The sequence below is a fragment of the Hyaena hyaena genome, unplaced genomic scaffold (genome assembly GCF_003009895.1).
Source record: "Hyaena hyaena isolate Hyena2069 unplaced genomic scaffold, ASM300989v1 scaffold_127, whole genome shotgun sequence".
Classification (NCBI taxonomy): domain Eukaryota; kingdom Metazoa; phylum Chordata; class Mammalia; order Carnivora; family Hyaenidae; genus Hyaena; species Hyaena hyaena.
The window spans coordinates 288,901-302,213 of record NW_024080758.1 but is presented as its reverse complement, the minus strand read 5'-3'; the positions used below and the strand labels follow the sequence as shown (position 1 = coordinate 302,213).

The 13,313-nt window shown below is 44.5% G+C and overlaps 1 protein-coding gene across 7 annotated transcripts in view; it reads left to right on the top strand.

Annotated features, from left to right (window-relative positions):
- The window catches only part of CEP170 (centrosomal protein 170), a 119,166-nt gene extending 112,890 nt beyond the window's left edge, over positions 1-6,276 (top strand). For all 7 annotated transcript variants that reach the window (XM_039237488.1, XM_039237494.1, XM_039237493.1 and 4 more), the window contains 3 exons: positions 1,184-1,277; positions 2,281-2,332; positions 4,453-6,276. In XM_039237488.1, coding sequence (XP_039093419.1) covers positions 1,184-1,277; positions 2,281-2,332; positions 4,453-4,742 — 436 coding nt within the window. In that variant the 3' untranslated portion in view covers positions 4,743-6,276. The remainder of the gene's footprint in view (positions 1-1,183; positions 1,278-2,280; positions 2,333-4,452) is intronic.
- The last annotated feature ends 7,037 nt before the right edge of the window (positions 6,277-13,313 follow it).

Below are 13,313 nucleotides of genomic sequence, written 5' to 3'. Positions count from 1 at the left end.
TCCCACCAGCCTTCATGCTGCAAGGACCCTTTTCCAAATATCACATGATTTCCATAAGTGCCCTCATATCTTAGTATTATGAAAACAGCTCTTAGACAGCTGGCAAGGACATTTATTAGCCTTTCAGGTTTAGAAAATTTAACCATCAGAAGAATATTCCTTTATCAGCTTCTAGAGCATAATTGCCCTTTTAAAAGAAAACGGTGATGCATAATTGAGGATGTTCCAGACTTGATTTGATGTTGATGAATTTCATGTTTGCCAAAAGTAAGTTGGGCGTGGCATATTGATCTTTGAAGAAATACAAATACAAATAATATAATCTAGTTTAAATACTAAATACTGATCAGCTTCCAGTAGTAATAATCTACTTGTACAGTGGTGATGTATCGTCAGTTAAACTAGATTTCCAGGCTCAACAAAGAAATTTTAGAAGGAAACCAGAAAGGTGCCTATTATTTAGATCTCTCTAAAGCTGCTGAGTCCTGTCTCAGAGATTCCAAAGTATTTGGGAGAGAAGGATACCACTTGTGAAAGACAAAACTTTGTGATACATTTTTAAAATAAGTTAAGATATTTGAGTTTAGTTCCTAACCTAAGGATAATTATCTGTGGAGGCAATTATCAAAAGGACAGTGTCTTAACTCTAGTTGGTTATCATGTACAAATATACTAACCTGAATTAAGAGTTTTAAAGAAAAGCACAGTATGTACTCCAATTTTCAGCCTTTAAAATAATGTTCACACTTTAATCAGTCAGTAATTCTTCATACCTCATTCAGTCTGTGTTCATCTTAATTTCATCTTATGTTTATACTGCATGCATTATGTCTGAACAAAGTTGTGCTAATTTAATAAGCGGTCGTTTATGGTTCATTACAAATATTAAAAGTGATTTGGAGGTGGGGTCATCAAGATTTGCTTTCTATTTGGTTTTCAGTAACAAATGAGATAAATGTGAAAGGATGTATCCACAACCACACACTTGCTTTTTTAATACAGATTTCTCCCTTAAATGAGTTCATTTGTAATATTGGTTCAGTAGTTTATCTGCAGTTTATGTAATGTTTAATGGTTTCTTTATCCTCGCGTAGCTTTGAGGATACCGTTGTTTATACTGTCATTAAACATGATACGTTTTTAAAACATGAAAGTAAAATGCTAATGTTTTTTTGATTTCTAGAATATTATTTAAAGACAAGGATCGGAATTGGGATGAAATAGAAAGCAAGTTAAGAGCTGAGAGTGAAGTCCCAATTGTGAAAACCTCAAGCATGGTATGGGAATTCTGCTTGAATATTAAAACATTTTAATAGGTTTATTTTAAGAGAATAATACGCTTATTTTTGTTTTTTTTATTTTTTAATATTTTATTTCTGAGAGAGAGAGAGAGAGAGAGAGAGAGACAGCGTGAGTAGGGGAGGGTCAGAGAGAGGGAGACACAGAATCTGAAACAGGCTCCAGGCTCTGAGCTGGCTGTCAGCACAGAGCCCATTGCGGGGCTTGAACCCACAAACCGCGAGATCGTGACCTGAGCTGAAGTCAGATGCTTAACCAACTGAGCCACCCAGGCGCCCCAAGAATGATATGCTTATTTTTGAAGTGTTTGTTGATTTATATTTTCAAAATGATACAAATACCCAGATTTGGGAAGTTTTCTGCCTTAAGCTGTCTCTCATAGGGGCTTAAAATGTTGATTGCTTCAGAGTTGCAGATGGTATGAATGAGGAACTTTGCGTTTCTCACTGATCCATTCTTACATAATTATGTAATTTATAATAACTATATAATTATATATTTTAAGTAGGCAATTTGCAATAAGAGCCAGACTTAAATAGAAGTTGACATGACCATTTCCTTTTACTCAATAGATTGTCTCCTGAAGAATTTGTACAGATTTTCATTATTTAGAGTCATCCTAAAACTAAGGTTTCAGTTCATCCATTTTTCAAAGAAAATCCTTACATACTTATACAAAGTTGTCATGAGGTTGATCAATGCAAGGTTTTCAAAATCTTTGCTTATTATAGTAGTATTATCTTGAACTTTTCATCTTTTACCATTATCTCACTGAAAAAATAATTCTAGTTAAACATTAAAGATTATAAAATTTACATCTTGTTTATTGGATATCCTAACCATTTCCTATCTTATTGCTGCAGCTGTCATGGTGTGTAGATTATATTAAGTATTCTAAATAAGGAGTGTGAGATTTGTTGCTATTCAAATAAAAATGCTTTCCTTACAGTAAGCTAATTTTTGTCATTGCTCTCCCTACAGGAGATTTCTTCTATCTTACAAGAGCTGAAAAGAGTTGAAAAGCAGCTACAGGGTATGTTTACTACTGAATTAAGTAGGAAGAGCTAACGATTTCAAACAAGTACATTCAGAGATGCCACTTGAGAATGTGGTATCTCTTAAAATATTCTTACGATTATAATGTGATTTGGTTAAATGTAGTAACGTATGGCTATGTAGTTTTTCGTATCCAAATTACTCATACAAAGGAAGTTTTAAAAGCCAATATAAATAAAAAGGTAAGTTAAATCTTGGGCATATAGTCTAGCTGTTGTAGAATAATACACAGTATTCCATATATTATCTATTTTACTTGTACATAAATACTAATACATAAAAATATGTAAAATACTGTATTAAAATGTGTCAGCAACTCACAATTCTCATTGACAGTTGGCATTATTTCTTTGATTTGACATCTCTTAAGTTACATTTATGATGTCACCCCAAATGAGTTTGTATTCTAATATAAATAATAGTTGTTTGGATGAACCACAAGAGTGCACCTTGGCCAAAGGGGCCAGAAAAGGAGAGAGAGAAGAAAAAGAGAGGGATTCTGTTTGCCTCCTGAACTGTGACAGGGCCATGGTTTGGGCACATGGCCAATCTCGCTCAGGCACTAATGCCTGTGTGTCTTGAACTGCAGTCTGCAGTGACATAGCAAATAGCTTCCAGAGTCAACTGCTAATGCTACTCAGTCTCTCTTGCTTGAATTATTATAGGCGTAATATGTCAGCTGTAGCTCAGTGACTGTTAACATCCGGTCAGCTTCCACACACTGGAGGCTAGGCTCTACCCCCGTGGGGAAAGGGTCTTGCTAATAGCACAGTGCCTGTTAGCTGGTAGAACAGAAGTCTACTTTGAAAAGGACCTCTGAGTGACTCTTACATCAGAGGTCCTTCTTCTGCCAACTCCCCACTCTGCCCAGCGCCAAGTTGGAAATCACTGCCTAAAATTTTTCCTCATCCACTCAGGGATCTTTTGGAATGAAAGCCCCTCCCGTGCAGTAGCAAGGTCAATGTAGCTTGCTGGGGCCACCATGGGATATTAGTATTGAGGTTCTGAGGGTATCCCTGAGGCTCGGTGGCACATACACACATGCACGCGGCTGGTGGCCCCACACTTTCACCAGGAAGAGCGACAGCATGCTGTAGCGGCATTCGAAGTGTAATGACGTTCTCTCGGCCTCCCCACCCTTTCGGTTACTCTGAACCCCATCTTAGCAATGAAGCCCCAATTATCCAAGTAGTAATACAGCTAGGAGTGCTTTTTTTTTTTTTAAATAGTTTCTTGTCAAGTTGGTTTTTATATAACGCCCAGTGCTCATCCCCACAAGTGCCCTCCTCCATGTCCATCACCCACCCTCCCCTCCCCCCCATACCCATCAGTCCTCAGTTTGTTCTCAACATTCAAGAGTCTCTCATGGTTTGCCTCCCTCTCTCTCCCTATTTCCCCCCTTCTTCTCCCCCGTGGTCCTCCGTTAAGTTCCTCCTAATCCTCCTATACGTGCAGACATATGGGATTTGTCCTTCTCTGCCTGACTTACATTGCAGTGAGATAGGAGTGCTTATTAAAACCACAACCCTTATTCCCCCCATCCTCTCACAATGATGAGCAAGTTTCAAAAAGATCTTTCTTGAATTCCGCATCTTCAAATGTCAGTCTTCCAACATACTCTAGAAGGCCCACATGTGAGCCTGTTCAGGGCACCAGAGCATTCAGATCTGTATAATCTCCAATGTAGATCAGCCCCAGAATTATCACAAATGGGTTTGAAATACAGTATCACCAGGATCAGCCAATTTTTTTTTAAATTTTTTTTTAATGTTTATTTCTGAGAGAGAGAGAGCGTGAGCAGGGGAGGGTCAGAGAGAGAAGGAGACACAGAATCCGAAGCAGGCTCCAGGCTCTGAGCTAGCTGTCAGCACAGAGCCCGACGCAGGGCTCGAACCCACGAACCGTGAGATCATTACCTGAGCCGAAGTCGGACGCTTAACCGACTGAGCCACCCAGGCGCCCCAGGATCAGCCAAATTTTAAGCTCCTACAAGCATCAGTAGTTGAAGTATTAACCAAGTTATAAGCAGCGTTCACGTCCAGATTTAACTGCATCTCCAATTATCTTTTTTCCCTGTATTCCTTTTTTTCCCTTCAGCAATCAATGCTATGATTGACCCAGATGGAACTCTGGAGGCTTTGAACAACATGGGATTCCCCAGTGCTATCCTGCCGTCTCCTCCAAAGCAGAAGACCAGTCCTGTGAGCGACCACGGCAGCCCGGGTCAGACGCCAGCGCTTTGCCAGCCGGAAGCGAGGGTCCTCCACCCTGCTGCTCTCCCGGTGTCGGCTGAGTCTGAGAATGCCGAGTCTGAGGCGGATTTCAGTATACATTTTAATAGGTTCAACCCTGATGGGGAAGAGGAAGACGTTACAGTACATGAATGACTTTCTCTCAGTTGTTAAAAATAATTACTGTGGATTGACTAGGAATATTGGAAGCAGCGTAGTGTTGACTTACACAAAACAAGACAGCTTGGTCAGCTACAATCCTGTTATCTCTGTCTTCTTAATTTTATTTATTGATATTCTTACCTGTGTTGTGGCATCATATTAATCCTTGCAGACCGTTAGCGAACCACTTGATGCACATGTAGGAAAAAGCAGACTGTGGCAGTTTTGCCTTTTGTGGTTTTATGATTTTCAAATTGAATTCTATAATTGCATCCTTTCCCTTCATAGCTCTTTGTTTTTTTTCTTTAAGCCATGCTGTGACCTACAAGCAAATTAAATACCCAACATTTCTGACCCCCATGTCTTCTGTGCCAAGCTGCTCCCTGAAACGGACTTCCTCTTCATCTGTACAGATTTGTTAAACGCTTACATTTGCTTCTTAATAATAGGATTTATATTAGTATTCATGCCCATTGGATACAATGACCCGTTACTCTCCACAGTCAACCTGACCTTTCAGAATGGTCCTTCTTGTGTTGGGAAATTTTCCAGCATCTCTGTGATTTATATAACCTTGTTGCTACGTAAGTTGTCTTGGGATTTACGGAGATGAACTATTATGTTTGCACTAAGACTTGCCGGGAGTGCTAGGTGGACATAGCTGGATATCAGTAAGGACTAACTGTCTTTTTTGTACATAGGAGATTGATAATACTGTATTTGTTTTAACCCCTCAGTGTTTTACTCCACTTTCAAAAAGCTCAATTTGGCACTTTTTTTCTTTTTTTTTTTTTTTTTAACGGAAGTGAGATTTTTGTCTCATTTTAGGGCAAATGATAACTAGAAAGATTAAGCTGGACTGTTTAGGTGGAGTATATTTTTTAATCTGAGAACACGTATATTGGTCCTGTGTTACCAAGTTTATATGTGACAGTCGGAAAAAAAATTCCCTTCAAATGATCATGAAGTTAAAATTTTCTTCATTAGGAGACTTCAGGAACCGGTAGTCATAAGATTAGCTGATAGTTTCACTCCCAAGCAATGAATTGCTTCTGTGTGTTTCCCTGTAGGACCCAGTAGTAAATCCCATCCGTCTTATACATTTGTAAAGACCCTGCAGGATGGCAGCGGTGGAGGCTCGGGCCTGTGCTACTGAGCAGGAAGCCTGTGGCAGATACCCTCCGTAAACTTGTCTTTTCTCTTTCCAGTAAGTTTACATTTGGTTAAGTTTTAAAAGGAAGTGATTATCTTTGTGTTTCCAGAACACTATAATTTGGGTGAATCTTATGAATTCATTTAAATAAGACTAGTAAACTTGGATTTTCCCCCCTTGACCCCATCAGTCTATAAAGGTTAAAACTGCAACTTTTGCACCTTGTATGAAATGGTCTCTAATATTTCAGCAATAATCCTGTACTACATTTGTTTCAAGAAACAAACTCAGTCCGTGCACCTCAAAACTTCGCAAGATTTAAAAACTCCTGTATGTTGTTGGGCCAGTTAATAAAGATGCAAAAAAACAAAAAAAACAAAAAAAAAACCTTTTGTAGAGATGTAAAAACAGAAGCCTGTTGTATAATGAATCTCATATTTTTCTTTAAATTAAAAGAAAACCGTAAATGAACTATTCTCCTTGTGAAGCTAACTTCTCCATTCTGTCTACTAAAGGAAGACCGAAGAGAAGGTTTTAAAGAACATGAATGGAGCGATACAAATGCTTTGAAGGAATAAGTGAAACATTAAAACAGGGTCAATATCCATTTGAAGAAAAATCAAACACAATAATCACATCATTGTTCCCTCTTTTATTTAATGTTTGGGTACTGATTATACCCCCATGGAAGTGGAAGGTAAGGAGTTGTCAAGGAAAATACCAACATCTGCTCTACTTATGTTATCCTTTAAGTGTTTACACGGTTTTGTTCACTTATAAACATTTGGCCTTTTACTATGTTATTTTTATTTTGTATGAATACATTATCCTCCTTATTTATTTTTGTTACATTTATTACTTATGTTATTTTGTTATGCATTTACAACTCCATTTTTAAATAAAGTGTTTCTGGAACTTTACACAATGATTGTACATTTTATTCTACCATCTGAATTGCTAATACGTCATCATTTTACCGACTAACTATTTATACAACCATCTTCCAAGGCATCTTCCAAAACAAAGAATCCTTCAGTTTGTTAACATGTGATAATTGTGAGACTTCATAGTATTTTGACTAAGGAAGAAAAACTTTTCTTGGCTAATTTTTGTAAATCTAATTCGCTTAGCTTAATACTCCTAATGTAATGTGGACACACAAAGCCTTTATTTTTAACTGGCCTGGAATCAATCGTCAGAAGGCTCTATGACAGTGATCTATTTGGAGAACAAAGAAGACATTTCAAATATCTTGGACATCCTAAATTTGAGAACTCTCCATTTGGATTCATTTTCTTTTATCGTACCGTCCATACCCAAGAATCTTGACTATCTCCCTCTTGGTGTTCAATTGTTTCTCAGCTTGACTTTTGGAGGCTTTGCACAGTCTGGTCCTTTTCTTACGTGTCTGTGTGTGCCTGATGCACTCCCCCCCACACCCCACACCCCAGCTCCTGACAGTCCTGAGCTCCTTCACTGCTCTGTGGACTTAGCTTCTCTTTCTCCTTCCTTCCTGCTGCACCATATCTCCTGGCTGTTTCAGGGGCCCAGAGGTTTCAGCTTCTTAATGAGGCTTCCCTCACTCAACTGGGCCACAGTACAGGGCTGTGCCACATACTTGCATTGTTCTCGTCTCTTCCTCCACTATACACATGTTTTTTTCCTTCCAAATCACCGAAATAACCTTTACTTCCTGAATAGACCCTGTGCCTTCAAATGTCTGCGCCATTTTGCCTCCTTCATCTGTCCTGGGGTTTGCTTGCCATATCTCTGGCTGACCAGACCCTAACTTTTGAAAGGAGACTGGACTTAGCAGCTTGGGATCCAGACTCATCCCTCATCAGCCAAAACGTGTTTCTCTCCTTTTGATCTGCAGAACGAGAACATCATCGTCATTCTCCACGTCCCTGCCAGTCCACAGAGTCTGTGACTGTGAAACAGTTCCCCTTCCTCATTTTCTCCAGAGAGCCTTCTAGGATTCCTTGCTCTATAAAACCTTCCTTTCACCGTGTTCTCACAGCCTCCTGTTCTCTGTTATAGCCCAGATCACACATCTATTCAACAAATAGGTACTGAGTGCCTAACACTTACCGTACATATACCCTCACAGACCTTACATTCTAGAATAGGATAATAGCAAATAGAAACTAAAAATGAAGTACGTTGATCATGTCAGATGGAGAGATTACATCCTACCCTTTGCTTGTAGTGAGTTGTTTACACGCCTGTCTCCTAAAAGGTATTCTCTGTAGGCTTCTCTAGAAATGCAGGTTTGTCGCAGAACCCCTCACTCTTTAGGAAGTAAGTGGTCTGTTAGGGCTGTAGGGCTGTCCCTAATCTGAAGGGAAACAGCATTCCTGGAGGACACCAAGTGCTGGCAGTGCTACGGGAAAGGACTGGCCGGACCCAGGGAGGCACACTTCACTGCCACAGCTGGCCCCACTGCCAAGAGGGTTGGTGGAGGTGACTGAAGACTGCGCCATTCTCTCTTGACCTTCCTGAGCGCACATCCCCGGGCCAGCCAGATCTCTGGCCACCATGTGAGGCTGTAACCTTTGGCTGGTAGTCTCTGGGAGCTCCTTTTTTATGTTTTTCCAGAAATGGGGTTCACAGAAGCATTCACCGTGGCTGCCACGGTAGAAACTTAGCCAGAGGCCTGAGTGGAAAATCCATTGGAAGCAGGTACAAATTTCAGACTTGGGAGCCCACGGCTTGGATGAGGAAACTGACATTGTATCAAGGATCTGTTCTGGAAAGAAACAGCACATTCTAACCCTTTAGACCTGAGTTTTCCATATTTTACATCTAAAGTATTGCCAACGGCTGGGTGAGGCCAAGGGGTGGGAAGATTAGGGGGGGTTTGGTTCGGGGGTTGAAGAGAGGTTTTTTTTGGCAGGTGATGAAAATGTTTAAAACTGTGGCAATGGGTGCACAACTTTATCAATGTATTAAATATCGTTGAATTGTGCATTGTAAGTAGTATATCATCTATATCTATATAAAATAGGTATGCAAATTAGATCTCAATAAAGCTGTTTTCAAAAAGGTGAATAAGAAGTCCTAGAAGAAGAATGAGGTGTCGGGGAGGGACCAGAGGCGTCCAAGCAATCACTGGACCAGGAAGTGGCCAGCTCTCCATCTGTTAGCATTCCCCCGTAGCTTCAGTAAATATGTCTGCCCTCCACAGTGTCCTTGGTATTGGCTTTAACATCCTGTTAGTGGTGAGTTAAATAAACTCTTTGCCATGTGTTGTCTTATAAACAGGGGAGATGGGATATTTCCTGTGAGGGTTTTTAGTTTATCTAAGTGAATTGTACGGAGAGAACTGGAGGCCAAGACGAGTCAGGACGGGGCTCCTACCAGAGAATTTTATTCTCAGTCTAAGATGAGCAACTGCTGTGTGCTGACAGCATGCTAGGCTCTCGAGAACCTCGTTCAAATTTCATAACCACCCTAACTCAAATCATAGGTAGGAATGATTAGTCCCATTCTACAGGAGGAGTAGAGGCTTGGGTCAAACAGGAGGCTCTAGATTACAGAGTAAAGTGTGGGAGTTAAGATGTGAACCCGGGTCTGGCTGACTTCTTGGTCCTCTTCCTTCTCCATCACGAAGACACAGTAGAGTATAGTCATCGTAGAAAGCCGCTGGGTGGCGTCAGAAATCCTGCAATTGATTTCAGGGCGGTGGTCGACTAGCCAGCTGGTCTCTGAGCTGTCTTCCTGCTGTATTAGTTTTTATTCTCTGACCTTCAGATCTTGTACTCTTCGCTCTCTTCCCCAGGTTGCTGGAAGAAACCTATTTCACTTCCTATACAGTAATTCTGCCCCCCCCCCCCGGCCCGTCCCCTGTAGCAAACGATTCGCCAGACACTGGCTCTTTCAGTCATTGTTATTCTTCCGGCTTCTCCCAGAAATCCTCCAGTTCCGTGTCTTCCCCACAACTGCTGGCCCATTTCGCCTTTGCCCACAGAAGGAGCGTCCGTGCTTCGGGCTGAGCCAGGGCGTCCTGGTGACGATGGCACCATTTCCAGGAAAAGAGGCCTAGCGCCGACTGAACCCCTTCTACGGGGCAGGCGCTACTTGCCCAGGGCTCTATTTTGAGAATTTGCCCTCACCTTTCTCCCTTTGGCCAAACCAATTGCTCATAGACTCTGGAGAGGAACCTGGCAAGATAGGAAATCTCATCTGTAATTGATTCTGTCTGGTTTTAAGACCAAAGCCCTTCAGGGAATTTACGAGATTTTCAGAGAAATGAAGTGAGAGCAGGCACTCTGGATTTGACACAGTCTCTTAGCTGGGATTGAAAGAAGGATTCCTTGTACAGCAGAAGGTGAGGACCCAGGTCCTTGGGTGGGACGGGAGCGGTCGCTGTGGCTTCACAGCAGCACCGCCAGGGAGACGGCAAGATCCCCCAGGAAACTATCAGGCGGGCAGACTGTGGGCAGCGTGGGAAGCTCCCCTCGACTCGACCACCAGGAAGCAGGAACACGTAGGCACCAAAGCCTCGGGCTCCCAGGACCCAAGGCCTCTCCGAGGTGACCTCTGCTGACAACTTGGCAGTGTCCTCTCCTGGGGGCAGGGGGCGTCTCCCAAACCTCCCAGCTGCAGCGATGGGGTGCTTGAAAGCAAAACCTTAGCTGGGTTAGAGAAAATGTGGTATTTTTACACATCCAGGGGTGTGGACTGTGGACGGCTCTCTACATGAACCTCTCTATCTGCCCCCCCGCCCCAGGTGTATAGTGATACAGATCTGTCTCTCGCTCGCTCTCCCTAAGTCTACGGTATTGATGCGGGTCCAGGCATGCCTCAGAGACAGAGCAGGCTGGGTTCCAGACGAGTGCAGTGAAGTGAATGTCACAAGAAAGGCGAGTGAAGCGTGCGGTTTCCCAGGGCGTGTAAAGTTCGGTTCCCGCTCCACCGTAGTCTGTCCGGTGTGCATTAGCGCTAGGTCTCAACACGATGCACAAACCTTAATTTTAAAACACACAGCTAGTGGGAGCACAGGGGGTTGCATCCGGGTCACTGGCAGGGACGGACGGCCCTGGCTGGTCCCTAGCAGCACCCCCTCCAGGCAGGCTGTGTGCACGTACAGGCTGGCGCCCGCAGCGCCGTCACCCGCTGGCACGCGCCGCGGGGGCCGCAGTGTCGGCGTGGCTGGCGGGGGAGGGGGGGCTCGGGCCTCCGCCCGCGCGTGGGGAGGGGCTGCGGAGCCAGGCTGGGCGCCCCAGGCCCCAACCGCGACTGTAGGCGCGACATGTGGCCCCGAAGGGAGGACCTCTTTAGAGAGAGACAGGAAGTCACCACCAATTGCAAGTTGCAACACGACCACGGCGTCACCAGCCCCAGGAAAAGAAACCAGTACGTATTTCCCCCCTGCATTTTGGGGGTGGTTTCTGGAGACGACCTCCCTCCGCCCACGGGATTCTACATCAGATGAAGCGAGAAGGTTCCACCCACCAGCGTCCCTCTCCCCACGTGCCCTGCCTGCGTTCTTCCCACCGCCCACGTGCTGCCTGTGGGGGGCGCTGTCGAGCGCGTTGTAGCGTCACACGGGGCCCGGGGGTGGAGTCGGCACCCGCGCGGGTGGGCGGGTTCCTACGTGCAGAACCAGTAGGAATCGCTTCACTGAAGCAGCAAGTGACTCAGAACCACGTAACGTAATTCCATCCTAAACCCAAACACAACATTCTCAATCCAATCCCCCTTATCCGTGCCCAGGACCGTTTCCGGTGGCACCGCACACGTGGAGGGGGAGGGGCAGGGAGAAGGTTCGAGACGGCAGAGACGGCGGCTTTCACGACGGCAGGTTGTAAACCTGCCTGGCACGCCCCCCCCCCCTTGCCCTTCCCGGTGCCCCCCAGCCCGACGCTGGAGCCTCCGGGGCGCTCAGGAAGCGCTTTCCGATCACCCACTTCTCCCGGGCTCCGCGTTAGCGCTGCAGGCAGCCTGGGGGCGGGGGGAAGGGGGCCAGAGGCTCTGCCTCTGGAACTCCAGGGATGCCTTGCTCGGAAGCTGGTTTCCTGGCCTGACCTCAGTCCTGACACAGAGCCTCAGACTCCCCAGGCGGCTCAGGGGGTTCGAACTTCTGCCCATCGGAGGCCTTTTGACCCCTCCTCGTCCCAACCTACCCCAAGCAATCACTTAGCGACTTCTGGGGTCAAACCCCCTTATCACCTAGAGGCACTGTCTTAAGATCAGGCAGCCTCCAATGAAGGTCCTTTCTGAAAATCTGCAGGAGGTGAGTGAGAGACGCGTTGTCTAGAAGTGCCAGCATCTTATATTCCTAAGCTATGTGCACTGGATCGGTAAGTACTGCCCCACGGTACTCCTACACCCAGGAGGGTCGTCAGTACGTCACGGGGAGAGAGGAATCTGCAAGAAGATGCGTTTTAATTTTTTTTATGTTTTTTTTTTATTTATTTCTGAGAGAGAGAGAAAGACACAGCGTGAGCAGGGGAGGGTCAGAGAGAGAGGGAGTCACAGACTGAAACAGGCTCCAGGCTCCGAGCTGGCAGTCAGCACAGAGCCCGACGCGGGGCTCGAACCCACGAACCGTGAGATCATGACCTGAGCTGAAGTCGGACGCTTAACCGACTGAGCCACCCAGGCGCCCCTAGAAGATACATTTTAGGCAGCGTTGTCCAGCAATACCAACCACATAGAAAGCCTCTCTCCCTCTTAACACTTAAAAACACTGGATAAAATAGGGGCACCCGGGGGGGCTCAGTCAGTCAAGCGGCCAACTTCGACTCAGGTCACCATCTCTCAATTCATGAGTTCAAGCCCCACGTCGGGCTCTTGCTGACAGCTCGGAGCCTGGAGCCTGCTTCAGATCTGTGTCTCCCTCTCTCTCTGTCCCTCCCCTGCTCTCACTCTGTCTCTCTCAAAATTAAATAGATATTTTTTAAAAAATTTAAAACCACTGGATAAAATAAAACAAACATGGTTTTAATAGCATAATTTTAATTTTTCATAATTTTAGCATTAATTTTAATAGCATAATTCAAAATTTCCCAGAGGCCAGGATTCAGAAGGAAACCAAGGGGCTCCTGGGTGGCTCAGTCGGTTGAGCGTCCAACTTCGGCTCAGGTCATGATCCCACGGTTTGTGGGTTTGAGCCCCACGTCGGGCTCTGTCCTGACAGCTCAGAGCCTGGAGCCTGTTTCTGATTCTGTGTCTCCCTCTCTCTCTCTGACCCACCCCTGCTCACTCTGTCTCTCTCTCTCTCAGAAATAAATAAACCATTAAAAAAATTTTTTTCAAAAGGAAACAAAAAGAAAGAACTAATTCTGTGTCTTGCGCTAGTCACTGGTTCTTGGTGACCAGGGGCCTCAGGTTTTGCTTGGCACAGAGAAAGGATAAGAGCCCCAAGCGTGTGCCTGCTAGACAGTCACAATGGAGATTTGCACATG